Raw genomic sequence first — 14,660 nt, 5'->3', positions numbered from 1 at the left:
GAAATGAAAATTAAATTATCGAGTAATTGTTTCAGCCCTTAAGTGATTATAAAATAAATCATTAGTTATGGCACTAATGGAGAATAAGGACTAAACAATACCAACCTAATTATTTAAATTTCAATTTGGAACCAATTCTGAACCAAGTTGTTCCAGTTTGTCCCATACTACCACTGTTGTGTGTTTTGGTAGTTTTTGTAAGTTAGTTGTTGTTTTTATGTTTAACATCTAGTTAAAAATCTGGACTGTTGAAGTCAGATTATCAGCACACCTGTAGTTCTTTGACAGAAAAAAATGCTCTAATAAAGATAGAAACATGTATCATGGTTTTTTTTCTATTTTTTTTACGGCAGCCATCATTAACTTCAGTCCTTGGATATGTAACAAACATGAATGCATTTTCAGATTTTTAACCCCTTAAATTCCAGTCCTTTTTACTTTTCTTAAAAAACAAAAAAGTTGATTATTTCGTCCCAATCATGAAAATTAGATTTTTTTAAGGCGGGTTATCTGAACCTGGGTCTAAGAGTGTAAAAAATGGGCAGCAACATTGATTTTGATCCATTTTTTATTTGTTTGGCAAAGTCAGGTTGTAAGTTAATTACTCCACGTGTGTCCTTAAGACAAAAAAATGCTCTATTAAAGACTGCCATAGAAACATTATGTAGCAAAGGATTTCTTTCTCTTTTTTTTTATGAACGCCATCTTTAACTTAATTCCTCACCATATACAACAGAAATTAATATTTCAAATAGTCCTGTCAGTGGAATAAAAAGGAATGAAAAAAATGGTACAAAAAATGCCTAAGGGACACAAATTGCCTAATTTTGTTTCCACTGTATAAAAACATAAAATGAATCCCAAAATATACAACCTTGACAAATTTTAAGCAATTTGCCAGCCAACACAGACAAAGAAGTCCATAAAGAAAAATCCAAAAACACAAAACAATGTATATGACATCTGACCAGCACGAGGAACAGAGAGAAACTGATGTCATGTGACTTCAATTAAATGAAAGTGGCCAACAAAGCCACGTCACGTTGCGTTTGAACAAAAAACGAATCACGTTTTTAATAAACATAGCACATTTACTTATGTCAAATGGTGACAATGTGAGCACAGGAAATCTGTCAAACGGGAAACGGCGTATGAGCTGTCAGGAGCAGTGTTAGCAACACAAGCTAACAGCCGCGGTACAAACAATTACGGAGCAAGGGAGGAACCGACGCAGCTGACGGTTAACGTGTCACACAACCGGCCGTTTACTGCGGTGTCAGGCCGAAGAACAGCTCAGCTGGCCCCTTCATACCTTGAATGTCTGGCGGAGTTGTAATACGTGATTCTCTTCGAGTTACTCCGCACCGGATTTAACGGGATGCTGTCAGCCATCTTGGCTGGGCAGGACCTGCACGTCCTGACGTCACACGCACGAGGGAAGACCCGAGTGTGTGCAGCATTCACGTACTGTCAAAAACGGTTGGAACTTTCAAATGCTGCACAAAAGGAGCTCAAACCGAGGGCTTTAATGTTAAAGTAAAATTAATATATTACGTTTTTTATCCACTCTATTCAATGTGTTAAAGTATGATATAAAATAATGTAAATAACTAACAATGTTCTTATTCTTACAAATAATAATTATTCTAAGTAGTAACCGTTTATCCCTGGAGCAACTGAAGGTAGCATATGTCACCACAGTCACTGTGTGGTAGAAGAAACTGTATAGTTTATTTATGATAAACATAAGACTGTGAAGCGCTGTTATATTCTATATAAGAAAATAAGAACTGCAGTATGTATAACACATAGTTTGATGCATATTAAGAAAGAAACCTATCATTGCTGGGCTGAAAACACAGCTGACAATGTTTACATTATGAATGAAAATTTGATTTTTCTGACCACTATGTTTTCATTTTATTTCCTTAAAAAAACTGAAGATTTAAACTGAATCTGCAAAAATACAACTGCAACAGCCATTAACAATTAAAACTATTATTTGTGAGGATTCTTCAGCTATAATCTGCTATCTGTTTGAAATTGATTCACTGGAGATGACCAACATCTAATGAATATGAATTTAGTTTGTAAGGTGATCGATGAATACAAAATAAAATGCATACATACTTCCTATAATTATTTGTAAACTTACACATAATGAAAATGCTGCCGTTTTTAGAGGGAACAGTAATAATAAAAATCCATCCTCATTGAACATTTGATTCAGGTGTGTGAAAATGACATCAAGATGATCTCAGTTATCAGTGTTTAATCTGTGAGGAAGTGAAGTAGACATAAAGTAAGTTTCTTTTTCTATTTTTTTATTCAGTCCAACTGTTGTTTTAAGAATAACAATTTCTCTCCATAACATTGACAACAGACTATTGCAGTGTGTAGTTGTTGTTACGTTTCAGGAGCATACGTTTGTGCTTTGCACCAGCTCTAGCAGCAGCACTGGGCAGCTGTCCGCAGGAGATGACGGTCCCTTCGTATTATTGATGTGAACACACATTCCCTTCTTTTTTTGGAGCCTCCATACGTCTGAGCACCGTAGGAATTCCTCATTTATAGAAAAAAAAAACATTCACAAATGACTGCAAAGGAAAAAATAGCAAAATGTGAATTGATAAAAACTTAATTTTTAAGTCTATATAATACATTAGAACAAACGAGTCGTTTTACAAATATTTTAACGTCCACAATAGTTTGCATAAGTGTTTTTTTGTTTTGTTTTTTGTTTTTTTTTTAATCAACATTCAGCTTTTTTTGTTCAGTTGATCCCAATTTCTTTGCTGTCATCAATCAGCATAGAAAAATGTCTGTCCATGCCTGTCTTGGTTAGACTGGGTATGGGACTTCCTGCGGTGCTCACTCTGTCCATGCCTGCAGTCAGAGGGTGAAGCTGAGCGAGGCCTCTGTTCTGAATCACCGAGATCTCGTTGTTCTTCATGGCCAGACTGTTAGTGATAGCTGTCGCGTAGCGGTTCCAAAATCCAGGGTCTACATTCATGGCTCGAGCCGCCAGGTCCTTCTGGAACATCTCCCCAAACTTGGCCGCCTCTCCACCTAGCAGGGCCATGGGGTTCTCCACTGACAGTCGCCTGCCTCGCCTCGCTGGTGCGTTGTTCCACATGTGAGTCCCCATGTGAACCTAAAAAATATGACATACATTTAATTAAAGAAGAATTAAAAAGATTTGTTCACAGAAAAATTCAGTACTTCCTCCATCTGACACAGTCACTGAACTGAAATACGACTGAACAGGTGATGATCTGACTCATGATCGCTGGCGTTCAGTGGTGCTGTCGCTAAATACACCAGACTCCTCTGTTAAATATTGACATTTTAGACATTTCCTCTGCTAAATGTTGGAGATTAACGCATGTTTTCATGGATTTTTAAGTCGGACGTCGCGCTCATGTCTCTTCCAGTGATGACACTCTCTGACCAATCAATGACCTGCAGTCTGTTGACATCACATTTTATTATCAGCTCAGCTCGCTTGGACCCTTGCCACAGCGGGTACTAAAAAAAAGCATCAGGTACTATCACTAATGAAAAAGCAAAAAGAAAACAGTTGAGTTGAGCTAGAACTGCATAATGGAAAAGCGCCATTACCTGTACCTGCTACATCTTTAATGACCTTTTAGAATATTTTATTGCCAATTTCCTTCAGTAGAGTATATAATATGACAACTAGAGATCATCTAGTATGACCTTTAATTGGTTTTGGGCTTTAAGGATCTTTAAGTTAATTGGTTGGTCACTATTTCACATGTTATTTCTTTATTTTCCATGGCAATATACCAGATGAATATCTCGTACACTCTCAATTTATGAACCACAAAATTGCCCTTCATCTCAAGTTTTACCTTCAGATTGCCTTTGGTGGTGAAAGCTCTGCCACAGATGGAGCAGACAAACGGCTTCTCCCCAGTGTGCGTGCGCTCGTGAATCTGCAGCGCACTGGCCGACGAGAAATTCTTCCCACACACGTTGCAGTTGTGCTGCCTCGCCGTCCGTCGCGGCAGCGGCGCGGGGCTGAGCAGCGACGTCATCGCCGGGCTGACGACTGACGGATAAGCCGGAGGGATGTGGACGGTAAACGGCGCGTGCTGGCCCTCGTGTGTGTTGCTCGGGTGACTGTGGCCGCTCACCTCAGTTTTTACGATAGTGGCCGGCGACGTGCTGGTGACCAGGCTGGGGATGCTTTGACCTGCAGGTGAAATCAAACACACAAATGAGCAAAACCACCAAAAAGATGAAGAGCGCACTAAAATGAACCCAGGTCATTCTAACTGTACCTCTGTCTCTGCTCAGCTGAAAGGACAAACTGTAAGACGTCTCCTCTTTCACACACAGTTTGCTGGCTTGTGTTCCTCTCTGCTCCTGGGCCGCTGCGGCTGCTGACGCTGACGTGGGAGACTCAGGTTGCTCTCTCTTCACTGATGCTGCCAAAGCCTCCTGGGATTCCGGTCTGTTGTGTTTCACTGCAGGTGACTTGATCGTCAGATTCTCTGAACTGGTTCGACTGGGAGACGTGGACGCGTGAGGTAAACAGGAGGATTCGGACACGTTTTGGCCGTTGACAACCCTTTTCTCTGATAAAGCACTTTTAATGTTGAGCTGGCTGTTATTGATAAAACCATTTGTAAGGGGTTTTATGGTGAACGAGTGGTTTAGGCTTACAGTCGAGTCAATCATCCTCATTTGGTTCTCCAGAGCTGCTATGCTTGAAACAATGGTGTAGGACTTAGGAGGAGAATTACATTCCGAGATCAAAGGTTTATAGAGACTGGCATCTTCTTTCATACTTTCCTCCTCTTCCTCGTTATCGTCCTCCATTGAAATGTCATCATTGAAGTCGTTGCCGCTGCTGCTGAGGCTGTCAAAGTTTGTCCCGTTGACAGACACGTCGCTGTCCATGTCCTGCAGCCCGTCCACGAGGGTTGAGTCTGGAATCTGTCCGACCATGTGCATGCGGATGTGCTGCTGAAGAACAACAGCGTTGGTGAACTTCTTCTGGCAAATTGGACACGAGTGCTGCACCTGAACCGGAGGATTCTCTCTGTGAACGCCGATGTGCGTCTTCAGGTTCCCTTTGGTGGTGAAGGCCCTGCCGCACACTTTGCATTTAAAGGGCCTCTCCCCCGTGTGAATGCGATAGTGCATCTTCAGTGCACTCTGACAGCTGAGGACACGGTGACAGAGCACGCACTGGTTGGGGTCTGTGATCTTTTTGTCGATATTCTCCACCAGCTGCTGAAGCTTCGAGGTTTCCGATGTTTGCATAGAATCCAGGAGGCCACCTGACTGAAATTTTGTTTCATCTGAGTTGAACGGGATTGGCGGAGAGTTGGGGACAGGGGATGATGAGGTGGTGGGTTCGGGTGTGGTGGCCGTAGATGGGATAGTAGCGTGAGCTGTGTCTGTTTCTGAGGTGGCTCTCAGCCTCATTGCACAGTTTTGCGGTAGGTGAACTCCCTCTGTTTTCAGTATATTGGATGCTTCTGTCTCAAGGTTAGACGGAGCCGACTCTGAAACAGGAGAGAAATGAGCCTCACTGCCTCTGTGGTTAGGAGACAAAGACACACATTCACCAGGAGATGGCTGGTAGGGAGACTTAACGGATGTTGTTACACTTACAAGGTCATTTGAGCCTCCGACACTGGTAATAGTGGAGGACAGAGGAAGACCCATGGTGGCCGGCAGAGTAGCTACACCTGTTTTGCTCTCCAGCCACGAGGTGACAGGTTTTTCTGGAGGGAGGGACATTCCGTAGGGAATCCCAGAAGTTGTTGGCACATTGTCTAGATATTCTGGCACCGGGTAGGGGTTCATCTGAACATGAGGATACTTCTCTTTATGCCTCTGGAAGTGCACCTTTAAGTTCCCCTTTGTGGAGAAACGATTGCCGCAGATGTTGCATTTGAAGGGCCGCTCTCCTGTATGGGACCGCAGGTGGATCTGCAGAGCGCTGTCACTGCCAAACACTTTGGCACAGAACCTGCATTTATGCTTGAAGAAGGGCTCCTCCGGGCTGGGCTTCGTTTCAAATAGGGACACGTTGGACAGTTTCCCTTTCCTGTGCTTCATCAGGGCGGCAAGCGGGTCAAGTGCATTAGCTGTGGCAGCGATGCTAGCTAACGGGTTGGGGAAAATGACACTGCTGGGGGGGCTCTGAGGTAGAAATGGCAGGCTGGAGGACGAGCTAAGGAGGTTGCTCTGCCCCAGGGACAGCGGGCTGGTGGAAGAGCTCAGTGTCTGAGTGCAGCTGATGCTGTTACTTTGCGAGCTGGTGAAAGGAGGCAGTAACATGGAAATGCTGCTGCTTCTGCTGCTGCTGTTGCTGCTGTTTGAGAGAGATGGGGTTGAATTGTCCAAGGAAGCTGAGGTACACGTAACGTCTCTAAAGTCGGACTTGCCAACAACAGTCTGCGAGGGGACAGTTTGAGACTTTTCAAGCACGGACGACAAAGAAACAGCAGCCTGTCCATTAACGCTGGACGGCATTGTCCCGGACAGAGGCAGGATGGGAGGAGTGACGATTCCTTGAGAGGGGAAAGGGTTCAATGCCAGAGACAGGGATCTGGAGGCCGGGTTTAACGCAGTTTGTGTTGGGTGTCTGTTTATTGTCGCTACCTGACTGCAGATCTGCTCAATTAGCTGCAGCTGGTGGACCTGTTGCTGCTGCAGAGCCAGCAGGTGCTCCAGGATCATGGGGATGGCCGCTGACGCCGCCTTCCCTCCTGCACCGCTGCCGTTGATCCCCTGGGAGAACTGAGCCACGGCCACTCTGGTGCTGTGGAGGATCTCCAGCGTCACATTGGTGCTGGGCATGCTGTAGCTGTCAGCTGCAGCTGACGTCTGAGGGGAAGTGGACTCAGCTGAGTGTGGAAGCCGAGGGCTGGAGGTCATAGTGTGTTTCTCCTGTGGATGAGGATCAAGCTCCATGGCTTCGTCCTCATCCATGTTATCCAGACTGTCCTCATTCACCAGCGTCTCTCCCAGATCAAAGCCGGCGTCAGTGGACTCTTCCGGGGAAGAGTCACTGCTGGACGCTACACTCGGAATTGGCGAGGGTCCCGTGGGAGATTCCTCGTGAACCTCATTGTCCTTAACTATCAGCACCAAGGAGTCCTCAGTGCAGACTTTCTGATGTTCACTCAGTTCAGTCCAAGTGAAGAACTCAGCACAGCATTTGTCACAGACGTGTGTTTCCTCACTGCTCTGGCAGCTTCCATTACTCTCCTCTCTCCCCGTGACTTCCAAGATGCCTGAAAAAGTAAAGAAAACAAGATTAAGAATGCAAAATTGATCATTTATTTCACCGGTGGCACATCCCCTTTTATCTCACAGTAATGAATCCTCACACACACACACACAGAGCCCATCTTTTCAAACAACAAATGTTGTGTGGACAAGCATCGTTCAAACCCACCGGACTTCAAAATTCCACCAGGGTTTTTAAAGTGTCCAAACCAAACAAACAGTTCACGTCGAAGCCCTTGATGATTTCTATGAAATTATGCAAATCACATCTGGAAACGTTTAGTTTGAAGTCAAAGAAAAAAGCGTTCTGTCTCCCACACGTTGCACTACAGCGAACCCAACACTGTCATAAACGGTGTAAAATATATTTTCTTTAGTTATGAAGCTAGAAATTAAATAGCTACCACCATGTTTCCCCTTGTTTATATCAGAAGTTCAATTATAGAAAAGGTTGGCTAACCGTTAACAGATGTTAAGCCTGTGTATAAACTCATGATATTCAAAAGGGCCCATAAAAATGTTTCTTTTTTGGGTTTTTTTCCACCCCTTCTTTAATTTTTACAATGTTAATTACCTTCCTTTAAACGATCAATGACGATCATCAGTGAAGTGATCTGATCTCTCTGCTGTTCACGCAGGCACATAATGAAATTCCATACAGGATATTGATTTTCTGTGCATTCAATAAATTTTCAGTTAATGTGTCTCGTCTTTCAACAGAGACAACAGTGGTCTCAACGCCACATCGTCACTCAGAGAGGGACATTTTGTCCCTTTTCTTACCGCATCACAGGCGATATATGTGTAAATAATGTGAATTAAAGTTGAAAATCACTTTTTATCACGAGATTAACATTCAATTTTACATAATAAGTCACAGTCGTCTGATTCTATAGTTTGTATTACGGTAATTATGACGCAAGTGTTATATTTTTTAAACAAAAATACACAAAAAACATTAATGCAGTTTTCTGCCAAAAATAAAAAAAACTCACTCTTGGTAAATAACTGCTTCAGTTTGACGTTGATCCATATTTTTTTTTTCATCCTCTTTGAGGAGCTGATGTCTGACTTAAGATTTTTACAATCATCTGTTCAGGCTTTGCCCCATTAGGAAACAGACAGCAAGAGCAGATGGAAAGATCAGGGGGGGAATCAATAATAAATTAATGTTACACACACACACACACACACATGCTTTCACACTAATTTGAGAATAAAAATTGGAAATTGATATAAAATTCTATTTAAAAGAAAATGTGACAGAAATTTATGAAAAAAAGTGTCTATGTTATAAATAAGTGTGTGTGTGTGTTTCAGTGTTGTCAGTGTTTCACTTTCTCAAAGCTCAAGCTAAACAAAGAGAGACGTCGAGATGATGTATTTACACCTTTATAATGACACTCAGCAAATCCTTAATTGTATTATTAACGACGTATTTTAATTGCCATGTTATTAACTTCAGGTTTTAACAATATGACGTACTAAAAACAGACCTTTTTTTACTTGTTTCAGCTCAGAAAGGAAACGTTGTGAGAGTGAAACTCAAACATTTGTATATTAAAGAAATACAATTGTTTAAATGAAAGTCACTTCTAAATAATCTGACCTAATAAGAGCATAGTTTTTGACTCATTTCAGCTCAAAAAACACATCGAGTCAGCAAATCCTTGTTTGTACACTGAATAAATAAGTTAATTTACATGTTTACAAACGTAATCTAACAAAAATGGAAACACAGAACACAGTGGCAAAGGTTGTGAGAGTTTAACCGATATCAAATCCAACTGAAGAAATTAGTACATTTACATTAAAAATGTAACTTCTAAAGAATTTGACTTAATAAAAACACAGTTTTCAACTCATTCCAGTTCAAGTTGGGGGAGTGAAACTTGTATCAAGTCAAACTCAGCAAATCCTCATTTGTGTATTGAAGAAACAAGTTGATTTACATGTTAAAAGCTTGACTTCTAAACAATCTGACCTAATAAAAACATAGTTTCTGACCAATTTCCGCTCAAAAGAAGACAACTGTAATGAAAAAAGCTGTGCGAGTGAAACCTGTAAAGTCGTCACAAGGAAATAATCAGAGTTCCTGGTTTGAGCAAGTGGGTGGTCTGAGAATCACCAGGGCGATTCGACAAACACGGGAGCGAAAACATTTTTACTGCTGCAGCTCGGGACCATGTTTTCACTCCGTAAGATTCACTTCCAGTGAAAACAAAGATCAGGAAAGATGAGGTTTGATTTGACTCCGCCGAGCGAGTTTCCGAGCGCAGTCGGTTTGAAATTTATTTAGAAATGTCACCCTCGCTCTGGTCCACAGTGTCAGGGGCAGAAAACAGATTTATGGCTGTTTCTTGTTGTGCGGTTTTGGCCTCGAGAAGAAGAAGAAGAAGACGTAGAGGAGGAGGGGGGGGGGAGAAAAAAAAAATGATGAAGCTGTAGCTGAAGAGCAAACAGGCTGTCAGACTGCAGCAGTTTGACCTCTGGGCCGCAGGGGTCAAAGGGTCAGATGTACTAATTGTATTATGATCCCGACTCGGAGCACTTGCCCCTCGCACAGAGGTTAAGTCAGCAGGGCTCCATCAAAGCCCGGCTCACGGTGCCGGAGCCTCAGCGCCTGCTGCACAGCAGTGGGAGGCCCAGAGTGACGAGGGCCCCACCGAGTGACGAGGGCCCCCCAGTCTGAGTCTGACACACAACTCAACACTTTTCACAACCACGAGCAAAAAAAAGGACAAAAAAGGACAAATAATCAAAATCACACTTTCAAACAATGTAATTCCACTATGAGAGATTTTGAGAGTTTATCTGCTGCCTTAAAAAAAACCAGAGTGACAATATTTATTGTCAAATTGACAAGTTAAGTTGTTCAATTTATCAAAAATCTGCTGCATAAACTTAAGATATATAACGCAAACTAGCAGTTTCACTGTTAAAATAGATCCTATATAGACTTAGGACGATTATTTTCATTATCAGTCAATCTGACGATCATTTTCTCAATTAATTGAGTAGAAAATCTTTCCTCAAATGTCTCGTTTTGTCCACAAACCAAAACTATTCCTTTTAAGTGATTTCTTTGTTACATGGAGTGGAAAAAACTGAAAATATTCACATTTAAGAAGCTGAAAAATCAGAAAAATTGTTTTAATTCTTTAGAAAAAAACAAAACAATTATTGATTAATAATCCAGTCATGGCTTCACCCCCACTTATCTGTACTATTAAAGGTCCAGTGTGTAAAATTAAAGAGAAAATAATAATAGTTGATTTGTCAGAAGTGTATAATCTTTATCAGGAGCCAGGTCAGCTCTACTGAGGCGGCCATTTTGGACCACCATGACCCACAATGGACAAACTTAACAACCTTTGACGCTATAACTGAAGGCTACATATATGTTATATTACCCCGACAACAACAACAACATGTGGAAGACAAGAGTGAGGTGCAACATGCGTCCCTGAGCAATACATGTGGCTAAATTTGACACGCTGTACCTTTAATTGCAAAGTTTGTCATTTTGCTTTAATGTATTTAAAAACAGCTATGTTACACTGTTTTATCTATAATTCTGAAGTGTAGATTAATTATCAGTAAAAACATTTAAAAGGTTAGTTACACCTACAAACTCCACCCTTTACGTCAAAACTAACTGATATGGACAAAAATTGCAATAAATCAAGACAACGGGAAACTGTCTGTTAAAAAAAAAAAACCTTATAATTTGTGTCTCGTGTCCACAAATCGTCACAATAAATTACTTTATTTCTAATCATTTAATGAGAATCTCACAATGTACAGTGAAATCCCCACATTAAATGTCAGAAACTATTAAGTCTCATTCTTTCATTACTGTATATTCATTCAAATGGCGTCACATGATCTCGTTTTAAATCTATAAAACAGTAAATAAGGTGATTGGCTTGAAAGTTATATTGCAACTCAAATTGTAACATATAACAAAACTAAAAGATTGAAAAAGATTAGCCACAAGTCATGAAAATGATCTTTTTATATGCAGTAAAAGAGGATTTTAGCTGTAGAGAATGAAGCAACAACAGCCAATATCAACAGAGGAGGTGTGACGTTAATTATGTTACTTCAGAATCATTTAGATTTATACTCTCTCATGTAGCATCCGGAGGAATATTTAAATGTATGAAGAAACACGTGTACGCAGACCAAATTCAGCTGTCAATATTAGGAACATTTTAATGTGATCATCAGGTCAAAGGTTAATTTAGTTTAAACACATAACAGTACTGAGTCAGTCAAATGAAATATTAAGATGTTGAAATGTTGAGTGTGTGTGTGTGTGTGTGTGTGTGTGTGTGTGTGATGGTGTTTTATAACACAGCCCTGCACTGAGATTCAATAAATGAGATCTCATTACAAATAATATGGACTGTGCTCGTAATTATTAATAATTATTCTTCTGCACACTTCTGGTAAAGTGTAAAGATAATAATGCAGCACATGGACACTGGACAATACATATATATACTATATCAACACACATATATCATAAACATGGTTTTACTCATAGTGTATCTATAGTTTATGGTCAGTGTTTCTTGTTAGTTAAGTTGACATAAAAAACTAACCCTAAACTAATGTGAGCAAATATAATTAATGCAAAATAAATAAATAAATAGATTTGATCCTAATTTTGGTGGTTTAAAGTTCACACTAACAGCCACCGTCAGTAAAGCTGTTGGATTAAATAATAAGATGTTAAGGTTTTAAGGTCATATAGATGTATAAACTGTTCCAAACGCATGCTGAGTTGTTGAATCTGACGAAAATAAAGTAATAACTCGTTGAAATATGAAGATTTTTGGGTGTAAATCGTGAACTTTTTCCAAACATGTTGAAATGTAAAAGTTTCCTCTTTAATTTGCTCGTTTGTTCCGTTAAAAACTCCTCAAATCATAACTTTTCTTTCAATTTAATCAACATGAAATCTAATGTTACTTGTTGTTGGGTTTTTTTGAATAAATGTTTCTAAAGTAAAAGTGGATCAAAAGTCACGCACCGTCTCTGCGGGTGAGTCCGCTCTGCGCTGCGTCACCTTCAGACCTGAGCTGCTGCGGCTTGGCTTGTTTGCGCCGGGACATGTTGCTGTCTGTCTCGGTGTCTCTGTGTCTCCGTGCCTGTCTCTCTGTGTGTCTGTCTCTGTGCGGCTCAGTGCTGACTTTGCCCCGCAGCATCTACGGGCAGACACAGGGAGCCTCCGGTGGGAGCGGGCTCGGTGAAATGGTGCTGATGTCCGTGTGCAGATTGCGCATGTCAGTCTAATTATGATGGAGGGAGGATAATGCTTTTACGACTCTCGCTGCCCTTCGCTGGCTGATTGGCTGCGCTCCAGACAAACTCACACTCGATATGGAAATTAGGATATCTGTGTGCTTTCTTTTCTTTCTTTTTTTCTGTTCATAAGAATTAGCCCACTTCCTGTCCTGGATCAGCCGCTGCTTTTACGCACAAATCCAAAATGTTCCAGTCTGAGCCAAACTCCCTGTGCGTTTGGGAACTTTATTCTTCCCTTCACACACGCGCACAGATGTGGGATGAACAACACACAAACACACACACGCTCCAGTTCCAGCTTCTTCTCTCACCTCACTCACACACACACACATATACACAACAGCAGCAACACTGTCGTCCTGCCATCCTCTAATCCTGCGCAGAGGAAAACCTGCGTAAAGTCCACATTCGACGCCGCAAAAAAAAAAAAAAAGAAGAAGGTGAAAACACTCGCAGATTACACTGAAAATTCGTGCGTAAAGTCAAAGTTTGCGCGTCGAGCAGAACGCGCACAGCTCCTTCCTCGGAAGTGAGACTCCTTGGTTTGTGTCCGAGGCACCGGCGCTCGTCTCTCCTTGTTGCCTCCGCCTCTTGTCCATCATTAGCTGCCCTTCAGGCGGCTGCGATAGGCTACTGCCAGGATACACAGGAGGTGTTGGAGCCTGCGCTTCATTGGTTAACGACCTCCCACTATTTGGCGCCAGAAGAGACTGAAAAATGTCTCGATTGTTGGGGAAGAAAAATTCTTCAGAGTGATGATCAAGGGACTGTGAGCTCAAATTAAAGAGAGGTGAGGCTTCATGTTGTCCTGTGAGGACTTTAGTCCTCAAAAAACGACTTTTTTGCTTCTGCAGCTGCAATAAAATGTCAAATAAAGTAAAAAAAAAAACAGAGAATACAGTATGTAATAAAACCTGCCTTGATCTTGTTGAGAGCTTAAGTTTCTCTTTCCATGGATTAAAAGTCAGCGGTGCAAAGTAATGAATAACATTTACATCTACTTTTGTAATTTTACTTTTACTTAATTATGTTTTTTGGGAAGTACTTTCAAAATTTAAAAATAAAAATGTACGCACCAGAAACTGACAAGGAAAAACAATTCATTTGAGATTTGTGTTCCCTTGTCCTTTTTGCACAACACAAGACAGAACCACAACCTTATTAAAAAAGTAACTAAGTGACTTTTTTACTTGTGTAGATTTTTAGACCAGTAATTTTACTTGAGATATTTCAGTACTCTTTGCTAAATGTGAGATTCTATTCATCTTGTCTTTGGTAGGACATCAAGTTTCATGTACGCAAACTGTGAATCTGAGTCAAAGCAAATTACGACGTGTGTGACGACATTAGAGTGAAAACAGTGTGAAGTGAAGCTCAAGAACACATTTGACAAACTTTGAAAGACGTAGTTGTTTTGGTAACACCAGAAGGAAGTCACAACTTTTTAGTCTACTTCTGTAGTTTGAGTGAAGTTAAAAGTCTTGTGCAGGACTCTCCACTCATGGCCTTAAGTCAGAGTTAAGAGGGTTAAGATACAAGATACAATACAAGTCAGATAATCAGTTCCATCACCACGGGTCGTCAAACTGTTGCAGGACGTGAACATCAGTGATGCAAATAAAACAAATGTCAAACTGTATTCATAAAAGTTCCTTTCGGAAATACCATAAATAAATAAATAAATAAATAAATAAAAATAAGTCAAGACAGACGGAGGAAACAGCGACATTGCAGCTTGTGAAGTGCAACACAAGAGTTTGGCTGAAAATGCAAAAAAGAAGCATAAATGAAAAGTTTCTTGTGAGTGAATTCTACAGTTCTTGTCTCCGCCCAAGTCCCTGCTCTGCTGTTGTATACACACAAACGCTCCCTCAGTCAGGTCTGATAGTTTTGCTTTTCTGATGAAGTCTGTTTTTAAACGACGGACACAACATCTTATCATTGTCTCAAGAGGCAGAATTTGAACGTTAACAACCACAACAGCCACAAATGAAGTTACATACTGCAGCTTTAAACTCATTCACTTCACTTGGTAATATAAATTACATTCTCCAATTTAAAACGTCCCA

General features: G+C 40.9%; 2 protein-coding genes across 3 annotated transcripts in view; both read right to left on the bottom strand.

The window, feature by feature from the left end:
• atp9b (ATPase phospholipid transporting 9B) overlaps positions 1-2,238 on the bottom strand; it is a 49,191-nt gene extending 46,953 nt beyond the window's left edge. For both annotated transcript variants that reach the window (XM_044052324.1, XM_044052326.1), the window contains exon 1: positions 1,313-2,238. In XM_044052324.1, the coding sequence (XP_043908259.1) occupies positions 1,313-1,392 (80 nt within the window). In that variant the 5' untranslated portion in view covers positions 1,393-2,238. The remainder of the gene's footprint in view (positions 1-1,312) is intronic.
• Positions 2,239-2,302: 64 nt separating this feature from the next.
• On the bottom strand, positions 2,303-12,897 carry LOC122786196 (sal-like protein 3). The gene is made up of 4 exons (XM_044052323.1): positions 12,317-12,897; positions 4,308-7,280; positions 3,876-4,219; positions 2,303-3,154 (listed from the first exon to the last, which is right to left on the bottom strand). Exons 1-4 carry the CDS (start codon positions 12,489-12,491, stop codon positions 2,774-2,776), a joined length of 3,873 nt encoding a protein of 1,290 aa, XP_043908258.1. The 5' UTR covers positions 12,492-12,897; the 3' UTR covers positions 2,303-2,773.
• Between the last annotated feature and the right edge of the window lie 1,763 nt (positions 12,898-14,660).

Source organism: Solea senegalensis, linkage group LG20 (genome assembly GCF_019176455.1).
Source record: "Solea senegalensis isolate Sse05_10M linkage group LG20, IFAPA_SoseM_1, whole genome shotgun sequence".
Classification (NCBI taxonomy): domain Eukaryota; kingdom Metazoa; phylum Chordata; class Actinopteri; order Pleuronectiformes; family Soleidae; genus Solea; species Solea senegalensis.
This window is presented reverse-complemented; position numbering and strand designations above follow the sequence as displayed.